This window comes from Poromitra crassiceps (genome assembly GCF_964638095.1).
Source record: "Poromitra crassiceps genome assembly, chromosome: 2".
In the NCBI taxonomy this organism is placed as follows: domain Eukaryota; kingdom Metazoa; phylum Chordata; class Actinopteri; order Beryciformes; family Melamphaidae; genus Poromitra; species Poromitra crassiceps.
Genome location: NC_139624.1, coordinates 48766824 through 48780306, shown reverse-complemented (window position 1 = coordinate 48780306; position 13483 = coordinate 48766824). Strand labels below are relative to the sequence as shown.

General features: G+C 44.1%; 2 protein-coding genes across 3 annotated transcripts in view; both read right to left on the bottom strand.

The window, feature by feature from the left end:
* scube1 (signal peptide, CUB domain, EGF-like 1) overlaps positions 1–13483 on the bottom strand; it is a 591791-nt gene that overhangs the window by 28321 nt on the left and 549987 nt on the right. For both annotated transcript variants that reach the window (XM_083632214.1, XM_083632215.1), the window contains one exon: positions 12937–13134. In XM_083632214.1, coding sequence (XP_083488340.1) covers positions 12937–13134 — 198 coding nt within the window. The remainder of the gene's footprint in view (positions 1–12936; positions 13135–13483) is intronic.
* mpped1 (metallophosphoesterase domain containing 1) overlaps positions 1–13483 on the bottom strand; it is a gene marked incomplete at both ends in the record, with an annotated part of 437213 nt that overhangs the window by 264839 nt on the left and 158891 nt on the right. The window lies entirely within an intron of this gene.

Below are 13483 nucleotides of genomic sequence, written 5' to 3'. Positions count from 1 at the left end.
AATGTAGTCACGTGGTGTAGTTGTGTGGTGCCCTGCGTGCCCCACCCCCCTCAACTGCAAACTCCTCCTCCGTGGGAGTGTCTCTGGTGGCTCTGGTCGAATCTCTGTTACCTGCGTCAGGCGACGAATCTCTGCATGGAGCTGGGATAAACTCATCCCCACACTAACACACAGCTTGCATGCCGGCGGAGCTGGGAGAAACTCACCCCCACACTAACACACAGCCTGCATGCCGGCGGAGCTGGGAGAAACTCATCCCCACACTAACACACAGCCTAACACACACCCAGCGTCTATTTTTGGAGCGCTCCGCCGGTTTTGTGCGCCGGCTCCCAGCGCGACACCGAAAAGCCAAACCGGACTGCTGAGAATGGTTTGGCTTTTCGGTGTCGGGTGTCTCCTTTTCTGCCGGTTAATCGCGTGGAGAAACTATGCAGCAGAGACAGAGGGGCTCAGTTGTGGGAGCGGATTGGCTGCTGTTCGCAGCTAACGTTGGCTCCAGCCAGAGCAATCTGTGCCGCTCTGGCTCCAGCATGCATCGGTTTCTCTTTCATCACGGCTTCTTTGCTGTTTTTCCTTGCCTTTCTCTGGTCTGGAGAGCGCTGTCGCCACCTAATGGGTCCGTAAAATAGCTTATACACCTTCAAAATCGCCCATATTTTTACAGGAGATGCATCAGGCTTTGATCCACGTCCCACCGTCAAAAAACGCAATTGACGACTTTAGTCGTCATTGGCACTCTACGTTACTATTTGAATTGACGACTATAGTCGTCATTGGCACTCAATGAGTTAACTGCTGACAGCTGTTTCTCAATCACTATTATACAATTGGTTTTAAAACATAGATGATTGCAATTACTGCTAAAAGCTGCAGGTCTGGGGGATGGTTCCGTAATACGGATATACTCACAAGAGGGTGAGGTGATGCGTCAGGAGGGACGCACGCGTAAGGGGAGCTTAAAAGAGGACACCGTACCCAGACCTGAGTTTTATGTGTGTGTAGTCATGTTTCTTATATAGTATGTCGGGGGACTAAATATAGATAAATTGATTTATTCTATTATGCAAACCCAATGAGTCCTCTATAAGTTTTTAGCTCTTTTTGCAACTGCTGCGCCTGTTGCTTAATGCACTTTTTATACTCTTTTTTTTAAGTTTTGTTGTGATGCTTTTAAATGTAAATTTTATTCTCTTCTTTTATTATTTTATTTTCCTGTCAACCATTTTATGTGAAGCACTTTGAATTGCCTCTGTGTATGAAATGTGCTATACAAATAAACTTGACTTGACTTGACTTCATGCTAATCCCATGCAGTTTTTGCAAAAAATAAAATCAAATAAATGCAGTTCTTTTGCATGCAGTAACCTATAAATTTGTTATTTTTGCCTTTAATTTGAATATTTCTGCAAACTGGGGTCCCAAAAAAGTCTTGGAATTACATAATTTGACTGGAAAGCTGAGACACTTGTGGATTCAATTAGCCAGATGTTAGTCCCCATAGTAGCCATTTCATTGTAGTGAGACCATTTTTAGAAACTTGACCTCACTGTATAAAATGTCATTTTTTTAGTTACTACATTGTGTCTTTCAAATTTCTGTAGTGTGTGCATTGAGCCTGTACCTACTTTAGCAAGTTCATCCAAATCTGTGATCTTTATTGCCATAGTTTTTCTTTTTTTTTTACATGTAAATTTGGAAGGAGGTGAGCACTTTAAATGCGGTCACCCACCGACACGGTTGTTTTTTTTATATAAATAAGTATGAGAGGGGTGCCCTTTTTTCACTTGAGCACCTGCCCCCCAAAATGTCTGTGCATGTCACTTTTCGTAGGTGTAAAAGGCAATGGGATTTTTCTTTCGTTTTTTTATTGTTTCATTTTCAGACATCGGGCCAGTACCGTTAACAATTGGGTGTACACACCCAAGCACAAAACAAAACAACAACAGCAAACAAACAGGACAGAACCCATAACAAATAGTCTTCAAATAAACTGCATGTACAAATATGATGTAACAGCGACATTGATAGTTTGAGTGCTTGATCTGAAAAGAAACAGTTTTCTCCCATCCCGTGAACTTAGTCCCACATCCAGTCGATTGGACAGGTTTGGTTTTAAATTATTGAAAACAAACAAAACAAAAAACAAGACAAGACAAGTAAACAAATTCAAACGGTAAGAAGGGGAACAAAAGAAAAAAAAAAGAAGTCAAAACACAAAAAGCAAACAAACAAACAAACAAAAACATTACGGGCCCTATTCTCCCACAGGCCTTCGGCGCAAAAACTGGCCTTACACGCAAAAAAACGTGCCTTGCGCCTGCCTCGGGAAGATATCAACATGGCTTTAGGCTCCGAACTGCGCTTTAGGCGAAATGGGTGTGGCGCAGTCCCAGAATGTGTGAGAATGGGCGTTTCGGCCTTAAAGGAGGACTTACCCCCTAGATATGTATTAGAACAGTGATTTGAAAATACCTATGGAAAAAACCAAGAAATGACATATACTCTTGTCTATACTGGACTCTTTGGCTGTGTTCAAGTCCAGATTTTTTTTCGGAAATCGACGCCATTACAGTTTGCCTACTGCCTCAAAAATTATTTATTTGAGAGGGGCCATATCTTTATAAATATCAACAACTAGCCAACGCTGGTGGCCTGTTTGGAAAGAGCTTTGCCCAAAATGGTTGAAAGTTATATCAATTTGGTAATTCAGTGGCGAACTAGAAATTTAATTATTTTTCTGTATGTATCTCTATGGAAACTACTCAAACTACGTTACGAGAGCAAAGTGACATGGGCTCGTTAACAGCAGCACACCCACAATAGGACAAACCTCTCTCTCTGGGGTAACACAATGCGAGATTTCTCCACGTAATTCCCTCGTCTAACTAGAGATAAACCGCGCAATGAAATCCGTTTTTAATTTGCATTTTGGGGCTTTTCGTGATTCTTGTTGAAAGTTACAACACCTCTGATTTTTCCTCTCAGGGCGCAGGAGGCAGCGCAGAGCTCTTCTCCTCCTCACACTGTTCCCATGCGAATCCCCCCGAGCAGCACACACACACAGACAGAGCCAGTCGCTCTGCTCTGCTGACTTGATTTCCAGAAAAGTTGGCGTTGCTTGTACACAGTGATGATATTATATTAGCCGATATGTTTAGAGAAGCTTTGTCACATTGTAACGTCGTAGTATAGCGTTATATTTTACATGTCCGCTAAACTGCGACGAGATTTGTTTGCTGAAATGTCAGACTGTTGAAAGCCCCCGCCTCTCACTGCTGCTGTGTGCTGCTGCCGCGCGCCCCCGCGGGTGCATGAGAGAGCAGACTGGCCGAGAGAAAGTGCTTCCAAGTCGGACTGATAGCCGCGGAAATGTCAGACTGTGCTCTCTGTGCTCTGAGAGCACAGAGCTGCTGCTGCTGCTGCTTTCACGTCGTAGTATAGCGTTATATTTTACATGTGCGCTGCGATAAGATTTGTTTGCGGAAGGATGAAATTGAGGCTCTCACTTTGATGCTGGGCTCTCGGAGCTGATTGCTGCAAACACACAATAAACCCCTCCCTCCCTCCGGGCAGTCAGTGCAGCAGCTCTGTGTCCCCAGCGAAAAGGGGCACAGAAGACCACCAGTCGTCCTTGAGAGGATTCCAGCATTCGTTGTCTCTCAACCTAATTATATGGAATTCTGGACAAAATCATATCTAGGCTATAAAAAATAAAAAATAAGATTTACATGAGACCAAATCTCATCATAGGGCCCCTTAGTATGAAAAAGGTTGGGAATGATTTACTTGCTATGTCCTTCCTTTTATGATTATAGTGGCGTTTATTGATAGTATTGTGTTACATAGGAGTTGGTAGGAAAATAACAGGCGATTGTAATAAATTAACAGGTCAAGTGACATCATGGCAATAGGCTTGGAGTTGTGAGGAGCCGAAAGGGTACAGGGGGAGTAGGGGAGTAACTATCTTGAAATCCCATAGTCTTTGGTTCACCATGACGTCATGACGTGTCAAATATCCCATTCATTTGAGAAAAAAAAAAAAAGCAGTGTTACACCCTTAGAGGGCGCTTATGCCAGGTATGCTGCTGAAAAATGATACAAATGGTAAAATGGCAACAGTTTGGTGTCAAATGTGGAAATTCTGACCAGAATTCTTCACACATCACCCCCAAAGTCATATATATTGGTTAAAAGCTGAAAAAAAGTGTTTTGGAGGTAAGTTCTCCTTTAAATACCGGCCTAATGATATCTTCCTACCTGGCGTTAATTTAGCGCTTTGCGCTTTTGAAAACCAGGCCTATTCAGCAGTTGCGCGGACGCTCCTCTGCCTCTCCTCTGTCACCCTTCTCTGTGTCACTCCCTCTCTCTTGATCAGTCTGACAGGCACAATACGACTCTCTCTCTCTGACTCCCTCGCTCAGACAGACACAACACACGTCCTATAGAAAAAAGAAGTTGGAAGTTCACTGCCTGGCATGTGAAATCTCCCAGCATGCATTGGGCTAATCCATTTAGCTAATAAATAGCAACCAAATGAGCCAAAATAGATATAAAGGTAGATCTAAATAATGTGTAATGGTAACACAACCTGCAATTGTAGAACATTTCAATATTGGACCAAATAAAACATTGAAATGAAAACACCACCCTATGTGAAACATATATGTCATATTGGGGCTATATATATCCCTTGTAGATTTAATGTGATTTAGATGAGTGACAGTGTAACGCGGTTCTACTGTCATGTCCTACTGTGATGTCCGCTCCAATAAATTGGCTCTACTTCACATTTTAGTTTTACAATAAAAACACATTTATGCAATGTCTTTACATAATGTAGGCTATATTTATGTGCATCATCCTACCTGTGTAGCAGGGGAGAAGAAAAGGTAGCAAAACGATATCATTCTGGACAAACTTTCACCAATCTAATTAATCTCATCATAGGATAGGCTATATTTTTCTAGCTGATGCGTTTAGAACATTCTTTTAACTTTGCTCTTGCTATAGTGTAGCGTATTTACATGCTTGCAGTATTTAAACTGCAGTTAGATTGGTTTGCGAATAATATGGAATAATAGCCTATATATGGAGACAGACAAGAGGGGATAAAAGGGAGGGGGGAGATCAGAGCCCTCGGCTTTTCTGAAGCTGGACTGGATCGCTCCGTGGAATTGGAGCTGAAAAGTGAAGCATGTGATTCGTTTACTGCAGTTCCCCAATGAGCAGATGGTGCATAATTTTACGCTTAAAAGGCGTGGTTATAATGATTAAGGCCACCTGTTGCGCCGACACCAAGATATCAAGTGCGCTGGTCCACACCCACTAATCTGGGCTGCGCCTGGCACTAAACGCAGTTTCTAGGCCGATGCAACGATAGAGCCCTACAACATGGTGCTACCAGCCTACTAAAATGTACTAGAAATCTGTTTACAAGAGACGCTGTACCTAAATCTCGCACCGGGAGTCCATGAGAGGATGTGTAAGTTACTCATTTCTGACCTGACCCAGGTAGTCCAGAAACGGATCCCAGATAATCGAGGACTTCCTGATTGAGTTAGTCCTCAGAGACCTGAGTCTTTCCATACGCACTACTGAGACCGTAGTCTGTCAGCCACAGCTGAAAGGAGGGTAGAGAGGGGGACTTCCAGTCTTTGGCCCAGAATCAGGATATTAAAGGGCAAAGCCAAAAAGCGTGTGACAGTGTACCCTCTAACACCTGGCACCTATCGCATAGTGGTGAGACAGATGGGTAAATCTTGTGCAATTTCGATTTGGAATAGTGAAGACGGTGAGTAACTTTGAATTGGATCAGCTGGTGTCTGCTGTTAACTGAGCAAAATTGGACCATTGACAAACTCCTGTCCCATATAATCTGCGACAGTTCAACACCAAGTTCGTCCTGCCCTGCCTCTCTAATCCTCTCAGTGGAGGTCCTGGTATAGTTATCGAACAAATGTACTAGTCTAGATGAATTAATACACAGGACAAGATGTTACTATCCCTTATGCCAAAATCCGAGGAAAAACACATTTAGAAGCCCAATCTAGAATAAAACTAACAGTCTAACAAACTAATAAACAAGACACAAATCACCAGTTACCTACCCTAGCCAACAGCATGTCATTAGGGTTTTCAAGTGGGCACCTTCCTTCACCGATGTTTCGTTAAGTTAGGCCCACAACACCTCAAAAAGGCTTAACGGTGTAATCCAGCGTCCTGGAAACACCCCCCTCCATGCTACCACCGCACAACTGCATATTACCTCACTATCTAAGCCTAGCTATCCAGGTCGGTTCGGTATAACATTCTTAACTACACCACCACTGTCAATGATTCAGCCCTGTTGATGCGGACCGTCAATCATGACTAACAACAAAAATCTTACCTTAGCAAGCTCCCCAGCTAGCATGTTTCCTCCTTAGCCACAGCCATTCACTTGCTCGTTCTGCTGCCCGAGACATGTTGCTAACCGCAAGCTTCAGGCTCCGTCCCTGAATGCCCAACTCAGTTAGTAGGGCAATAACGACTTTGCCACAAAACCACGGCAGCCCACCTCTACAGGCCGCACTCGAGCCCTCCAACCTCGCTGCTCTGCCTCTGCTGCCATTTCAGCATACCTAGCTTTCTTGCGCTCATAAGCCTCCTCAACTCGATCTTCCTAGGGGACTGTGAGTTCGATAAAATAAACTACCTTCTCTACCTCAGACCACAGTAACAAGTCCGGACGTAGCCGGGTGCTAACTATATGCTGGGATGACTAGCTGTTCATTCAAGTCAACCCTAATTTCCCAGGCTCCACCTACACTTAGCTGCCCTAACTTGTGCCTGACCTTAATTGGTCTAATCTTTTCTCCCTCACGTACAAATTTGATCTGTCTAGTCTCTTTGCTAGCAACTAGAGAATTTACTTCTAGCCGCTTTTCCTCAACTGCAGCTGCCAAACATTTCAACACCTGGTTGTGACGCCAGGTGTATCGCCCCTGGGAGAGACTGACCTTACACCCTGACAGTATATGCCCCAGTGTACATACACTAGAACACAACGGGCAGGCACCATCCTCGCCCAACCACTGATTTAAGTTCTGGGGAGATGGCAGCACATCATAAGTAGCCCCTATAATAAATCTAATTATGCTGGCCTCCATGCTCCACAACTCTCTCCACTTCAACTTTCTCTTCTCGACACTCTCCCAGTTCACCCACTGTCCTTGCTTTGCCTGCGACACTGCCTTAGTACATCTTACTGCCTCCTCTTGCCTATGTACTTCTTCAACTACCATCTTCCTTTTTTCTATTACTGATGCCTTGTTCCACACAGGTTTCCCTATGCACAACCCTAAGCCTCCATGCCCGTGCTGCACCTGGCCTATGATATCCCTGTGTCTAAGAGCTGACTGTGCTTGCTGTACTGCCTCCTTTAGGTTCCACTTCCTCCCTGTTTTAACTGTGGGTGCTACACTCCTAACCACTGGATCCTTTGACTGAGTCAGAGTCATTTCCAGTCTAACCTTAGCACACTTTAACTTCTCTGTCAGGCTAGATAATGGCAATTCCAATATGCCTTTCCCATATAAGGCTGCACTGCTTAGGCAGCGTGGGACTCCAAGCCATTTCCTAATGAATGAGTTAATCATCCTTTCTAGCTTTTCTACCTTTGAAAGGGGAACCTCATACACTGTCAGTGGCCACATCAACCGAGGCAACAATCCAAACTGCAAACACCACAACTTTAACTTTCCTGGGAGCCCTGACTTTACTTGAAATACCTTGAATCATTTCCTGCCTCACCTCCTCAAACTGTCCCTTATCACTGAGACTTGCATCATACCATCTTCCCAAACTCTTGACTGGTTTCTCTGTACTGTAGGCACCACCTCATCATTTATAACAAACTTCTTACCTACTACCCTCCCTTTAATGATTGAAATACTCCTGGACTTACTTGGCTTCACTTTCATTCTAGCCCACTGCAGATTACTATTTAACTTATCCAACAATCTGCTAGTACATGGAGCGGTTGACGTCATAGTCGTCATGTCATCCATGTATGCCCTAATTGGAGGGAGCCGCAGCCCTCCCTGCAGCCTTTCTCCACCCACTACCCATTTTGAAGCCCTAATAATGATCTCCATTGCCATGGTAAAAGCTAAATGGGGAAATTGTACACCCTAAAAAGAGAGATTTATACGCACATCACGGGAAGGTGCAATAAGGCTGGAGCAAAAAAACGCTGCATAAATGAAAGAAGGTAGAAAAAAAAGTAAAAAGTTTAATTCAAAAAACAAACGTTTTCGATCCACACTGGATCTTCGTCAGGTCAGCAATGATTGGTGGATGAAGAATGCCCATATATATAGTACACCACAGGCGCAGTCATAGGCATGGGCTCTATGCTGATAGGTGGGGGTGACACAATCACCACCTCACAGGGTGGAGCACATCCACACATAATTGATACAATTAACCATGTAAAAAAGCCCAGGGAAATAGATAATAAAGTGAAACAAAGTGGGCTTAAAAGGGAGAACTTTGTTTGAAATTGTACACCCTGCCATAATGCCTATCTCCAGCTGCTGCCAAGCTGTAGTGTACTCTGCTGTGGTAAAGCAGAGTTGAATATCTAAGAAGTAGGCTTTAACTAAGCTCTTTATACTACCTGGCACTCTAAAGAAATCAAAGGCCTCCCATAACAGACTATGCGGCACTGACCCGAAAGCATTAGCCAGGTCCAAGAATACTACATGCAGGTCTCTCTTCTCACGCCTAGCTGACTGGATTTGGTGCCAGATCATGCTGGTGTGCTCTAAGCACCCGGAGAAGCCGGGAATTCCAGCCTTTTGCACCAAAGTATCTATTAGCCTATTCTTTTCTAGGTAACTAGACAGCCTCTGTGCCACAACACTAAAGAAAACCTTCCCTTCAACATTAAGTAGACTGATAGGTCTAAACTGACTTATCTCTAACGAGTCCCTTTCTTTAGGAATGAAGATTCCCCCTGCTCTGCGCCACGCCTTAGGAATAACCTGCTTCTTCCAGACTACCTTCATCAGCTTCCATAGAAACTGCTACACATCTGGAGCACTCTTACATACATATCGGTATATATATATATATATATATATATATCGGTCGGTAGGGGACTCCATTAGGACCCGGGGCTGAAGAGGCCCTTGCCCGTCTCACGACTTCTTGAACTTCTTTCCACCTTGGTGGGCTATCATCACACTGGCTCTCTGTTTCACCAATAGGTGGAATATCAGCTGGGACTGTCATCTCTAAACCTTTCCCTATCTTTGTGAACCTCCTCCAAATACTCCTCAAGCTTCTGCTTAGGTACCATAAGGCTACCATTCTTCTCCTTACTAAACAATGACTTCACAAATCTAAATGGATCCTTATAGAATGCTATTCTAGTTCTCTCTCTTTTTCCTATTTTCCCTAATGCTCTCTGCTCTTCTTAAAACTGCCAACCGCTGTAGCTGTAGCTTTCCTCCACTTCTTCTTAAGCTGTCTTCTCTCCTGGATAAGTCTATCTATCTCTTGTTGGCGTCTAGATTTAACTACCTCACCCTCTAGTTTCTTCCTTTTCTCAAAGATGCCAAACCTTTACTTACCATAATCATAAATAAGATCTCCCATTTTCTCCAACTTACTCTCAGCAGTTCCTTTAAGCTTCTCTAACACCCTAACCAAATCACTATTGATATCTTCCCACTTCCTACTTTCCGCTGCACCTGGCCACTTAACTCTAGGCTTCTGACCACTAATCTTCTCCCTCTTTGGCTGGCTGGCCTCTCTGCCTTCCTCGGTGCTAGGACCTGCCTCAACATCAGGGGTGCTGATATCCTGCGAGCTGTGGGTTAATTCCTGTCGCTGGACTTCACCCGACTGACTTGATAAACTTCTTAAGAAATAATTATCAATGCGGGGTCCCTATGTTCCCTCTACCAAGCACCTCTTCCTGCCTTGATGGATTCTAAGGCCCTTTAAAGTTGTTACCTTCTGCCAGCCACACAAGCAAACCTGACGCTTCTTCCCATCTACATCTGAACTAGTGGCTTCCACTGACATGTTTTCCCTATTCATAGTCAAGTCCGTTCCAGAGTCAATAACCGTGTCAACCATAGGTGAGTCATCTTCCGCCCCCGCTCTCGCAGACTCTAGGGGTGTTTTTACATAATTCCGTTTCGTAGCAAGTTTGGGTGTAACCAATGGCCTATTGGCCTTGACTACTGCCACAATGAGCAGCTAACCCATTGCAGCCCCGGTGGGGTTTAATCCCTCCTGTCAGCTTTCTAGAAATAAGATGCTTGGAGTGGGGGGACTCAACGAGACCTCAGTAAGTGTGTTCGTCTGGGAGAACTTCAAAGTCTCGAAACTTAGATCATACGTAATCTCTGACTTGTAGCTATCTGAACCAATGCGTGTTGGGTAACTCAAATTTCCTCCTCAGATGATCAAAAGAGGCAAAATGGCCATCTATGTATAAGTCTCTGATTGAACACAGCCCTGGCAATGGGATTTTTGTATGGGAATTTTGGTTAAATCATGAAATAAGGTTTGTGGTTAACAAAAGTTTATGAAACAGCGAAGTTTGTGTTCAGCGAGGTAATCTTAAAAAATTAGGACCACTTTTCTGACTTTTGAAGCATAAATGCGTTTTTTTTTTTTACTTCAAAAGTCATACAAGTGGTCCTCATTTGTGAAGATTGAATCAAACTTTTATTAGCAGACATATAGTCCATAGAAAACAAACGCATACAACACAACAATAAAAAAAAACATGCAAAGGCACAATAAAACTATAAAAGGCACAAAATTTTAACATATGTGACTGGTATCTCACAGTACTGTTCTTATCTTGCTCAACACAAACTTTGCTGGTTCATAAACTTTTGTTAACCACAGACCTGATTTCATGCATTTAACCAAAATCCCCAAACAAAAATCTCATTCACTTTTACACCTACAAACCAGGCAGGAAGTGCTAGCGTCCAGGCCTTCCGGGCTCATTCCTGCGGTGCTGTATTTGGCTCTAAGCACCGCTCACTGATGTGGTGTTTCTGCACTGCACTGCCCTGTCAATCAAACAGTGTGGGCGGACTGTAACGTCTTTTTACTTGAATTTTCTGTTGATGCTGTTTCTGTAGTTTCTGTAGGTGGCCCTCTTTTCATTATCAGTTCTTTATTTAACTATTTAGATAGTCCAGTGTTGTTTCTATCAGGTGGCAAAAGGTAGAAGCTCAACAAAGAGTCAGTTTTCTCTCTACAGACGATATAACACCATCCCTAAGATGAACCCTCACCCAAACACTCAATATAACTGTAAACACTATTGTGAATATCAGCCAAAACGTAGCACACTTTTTAGTGACACATATGGCCCATTTCCACCGCAGGTAGTAGCGCGATCCCGCTCCGCTCGACACGATAAATGGTCTCATTCCACCGGTAAAAACAGTCCCAGCCCGGGTTGTATTGGGGTTGAGTCGTGCTACTTTTCGTCCCTGCCTCGTCGGGGTTCTAGGGCTGCGAACCCGGTACCATATGGTGACGTGAAACATTGTTGACGACTGATTGGTCAGGCAGAATCGTGTTTACTCTGTCTATCTACTGACTGTCAATGCAATGCTGCATACCAGTTTAGTGGGCTTACCTTCTCTTCTGTTGTGTTATTTCCATCAGTCTTTTGTGTTGCTGCCTTCGCCTCTGGTGAAATAAAATCGTGGCGGTGGTTTCAATTGTTTTGAGAGAGAAAAAAGTCCGCTGGTCAGGAAGCCGTTGTAGTTGAGTGCAGCGCTCCGCTAGGCCGTAGGCGGGTCTTTGGTGAAGCCGCGGTCTTGCCTGGTGAGAGGCCGCCGGGGTAGAGGCTACTCTGTTGCGCATTTCCCGTCCCCGCGCAGCGCATGCATGTGAGTTTAGCTAACAACAAAGTACACTGTAGGTCATTTAGAGGCACCAGTATTTCATAAACAGTTTAAAAGTTCTGTGGATGGATTTAATTGTAACGTTATGTTGTAGCCTACTTCGGCTATATAGGCGGAGGACAGATATGCGTTCGCTATGACGACCAGCTGTGGGCGGGGGCAGATGATCGGCGGTCGAAGCAGAACATCCATCGGGCCGAAACGAGTAGAGCCCACTGGTGACGAGCTGTGCAGGGCAGTAAAATGTGGTGGAAATGAGCCAATAGTCACGTAATAGGAACTTACGTATTAGTATTATCAGTAAATAAAGTGTGACATATTTCCTGCATCTATATTGTCAGGATGCTGTAGCTCTGAGCCCTTACCACAGGGATACTCAACTTGCTTTGCCCGGGGGCCACTTTCGTGAAATGATAGAAGGCCAGGGGCTAGTTAATAAACAATATACATTTTTCTGTAGCGGATTGTAGGTTTTTGGGGTGTCAGTCAGAGTTTAGTCTGACAATGTTGTGCAGACCGGATAGTTAGTTAGGTTAATTAGGTACATACATAAGTGCCTGGGTATCGAGCAGACGGCGGTATTTGACAATTTAGCAGCTAAATCATAGATTATTGAAAGATATTCCATATTCCAGACTGAATATAACCGAAGTGGAGTATTGGCCAGAATGACATGAACATTTGGACACTTATTCAGCGGGTATCTTGCATGTTGCGTTCAGGTTTTTTTTTTTTTGCAATTCCATCGCGGGCCGCAAGTTGAGTATCACTGCCTTACCATTTTCCATGTTGGTTTCAATAATGGACAATAACGTTTTCTTGAATCTTGACTCTTTTGATTGATTGTAATGTTGGAAATCCATGAATTCCCTGGATATCAGCATCAGCTAAAGGTGCAAAATAATTTTGCACCATGACAGTTTAAATGTATAAACATACAGACTCATTCATTGGCAAACTGATAAAAAATTAGCTCATGAATTCCAGAGTGTGTGTACTTTACCGCTCTTCCTCATGACTAGCACATCTCCGCACTCGTCCTCGATGGGCAGGAAAATCTCGGGCACCACGATGAGGATGCGCCTCTTGTGTGGAGGGTTGATGGTCCAGATGCAGTCCACGTTGGAGGGGTAGTCTCCTGGGTAGTTAGGAGACTCGATGTAGCCGGTGTAGTCACCCAGCTCACCGCCACACAGCTGGTCTGAAGATAAGGTGAGACAACTGGGGTGAGTTTTGATCAGCATCTACACCAATGTTGGAACCCAGAGTCTATTTCGGCACGTAAATAGACTCTGGGACAGCCGTACCTTTTTTTAGGCTTCCTGTAGGCTACAGCGCAAATCTTACACCCGGGACTTCCGCCTCCGCGCAGTGCCGCTCTGTTGTTGTACCGGCGAATATAAGAGTTCCGGTGCCGAACGCTAGTCAATGTATACGAATTTTGACGTTAAGCATTAGAAATAAAAGCGATGAAATGTGTGGAAGTGGAAGTCCTGGGCGGAAGATCTGCGCTGTACAGGAAGCCTCAAGAAAAGGTACGGCTGTCCGGG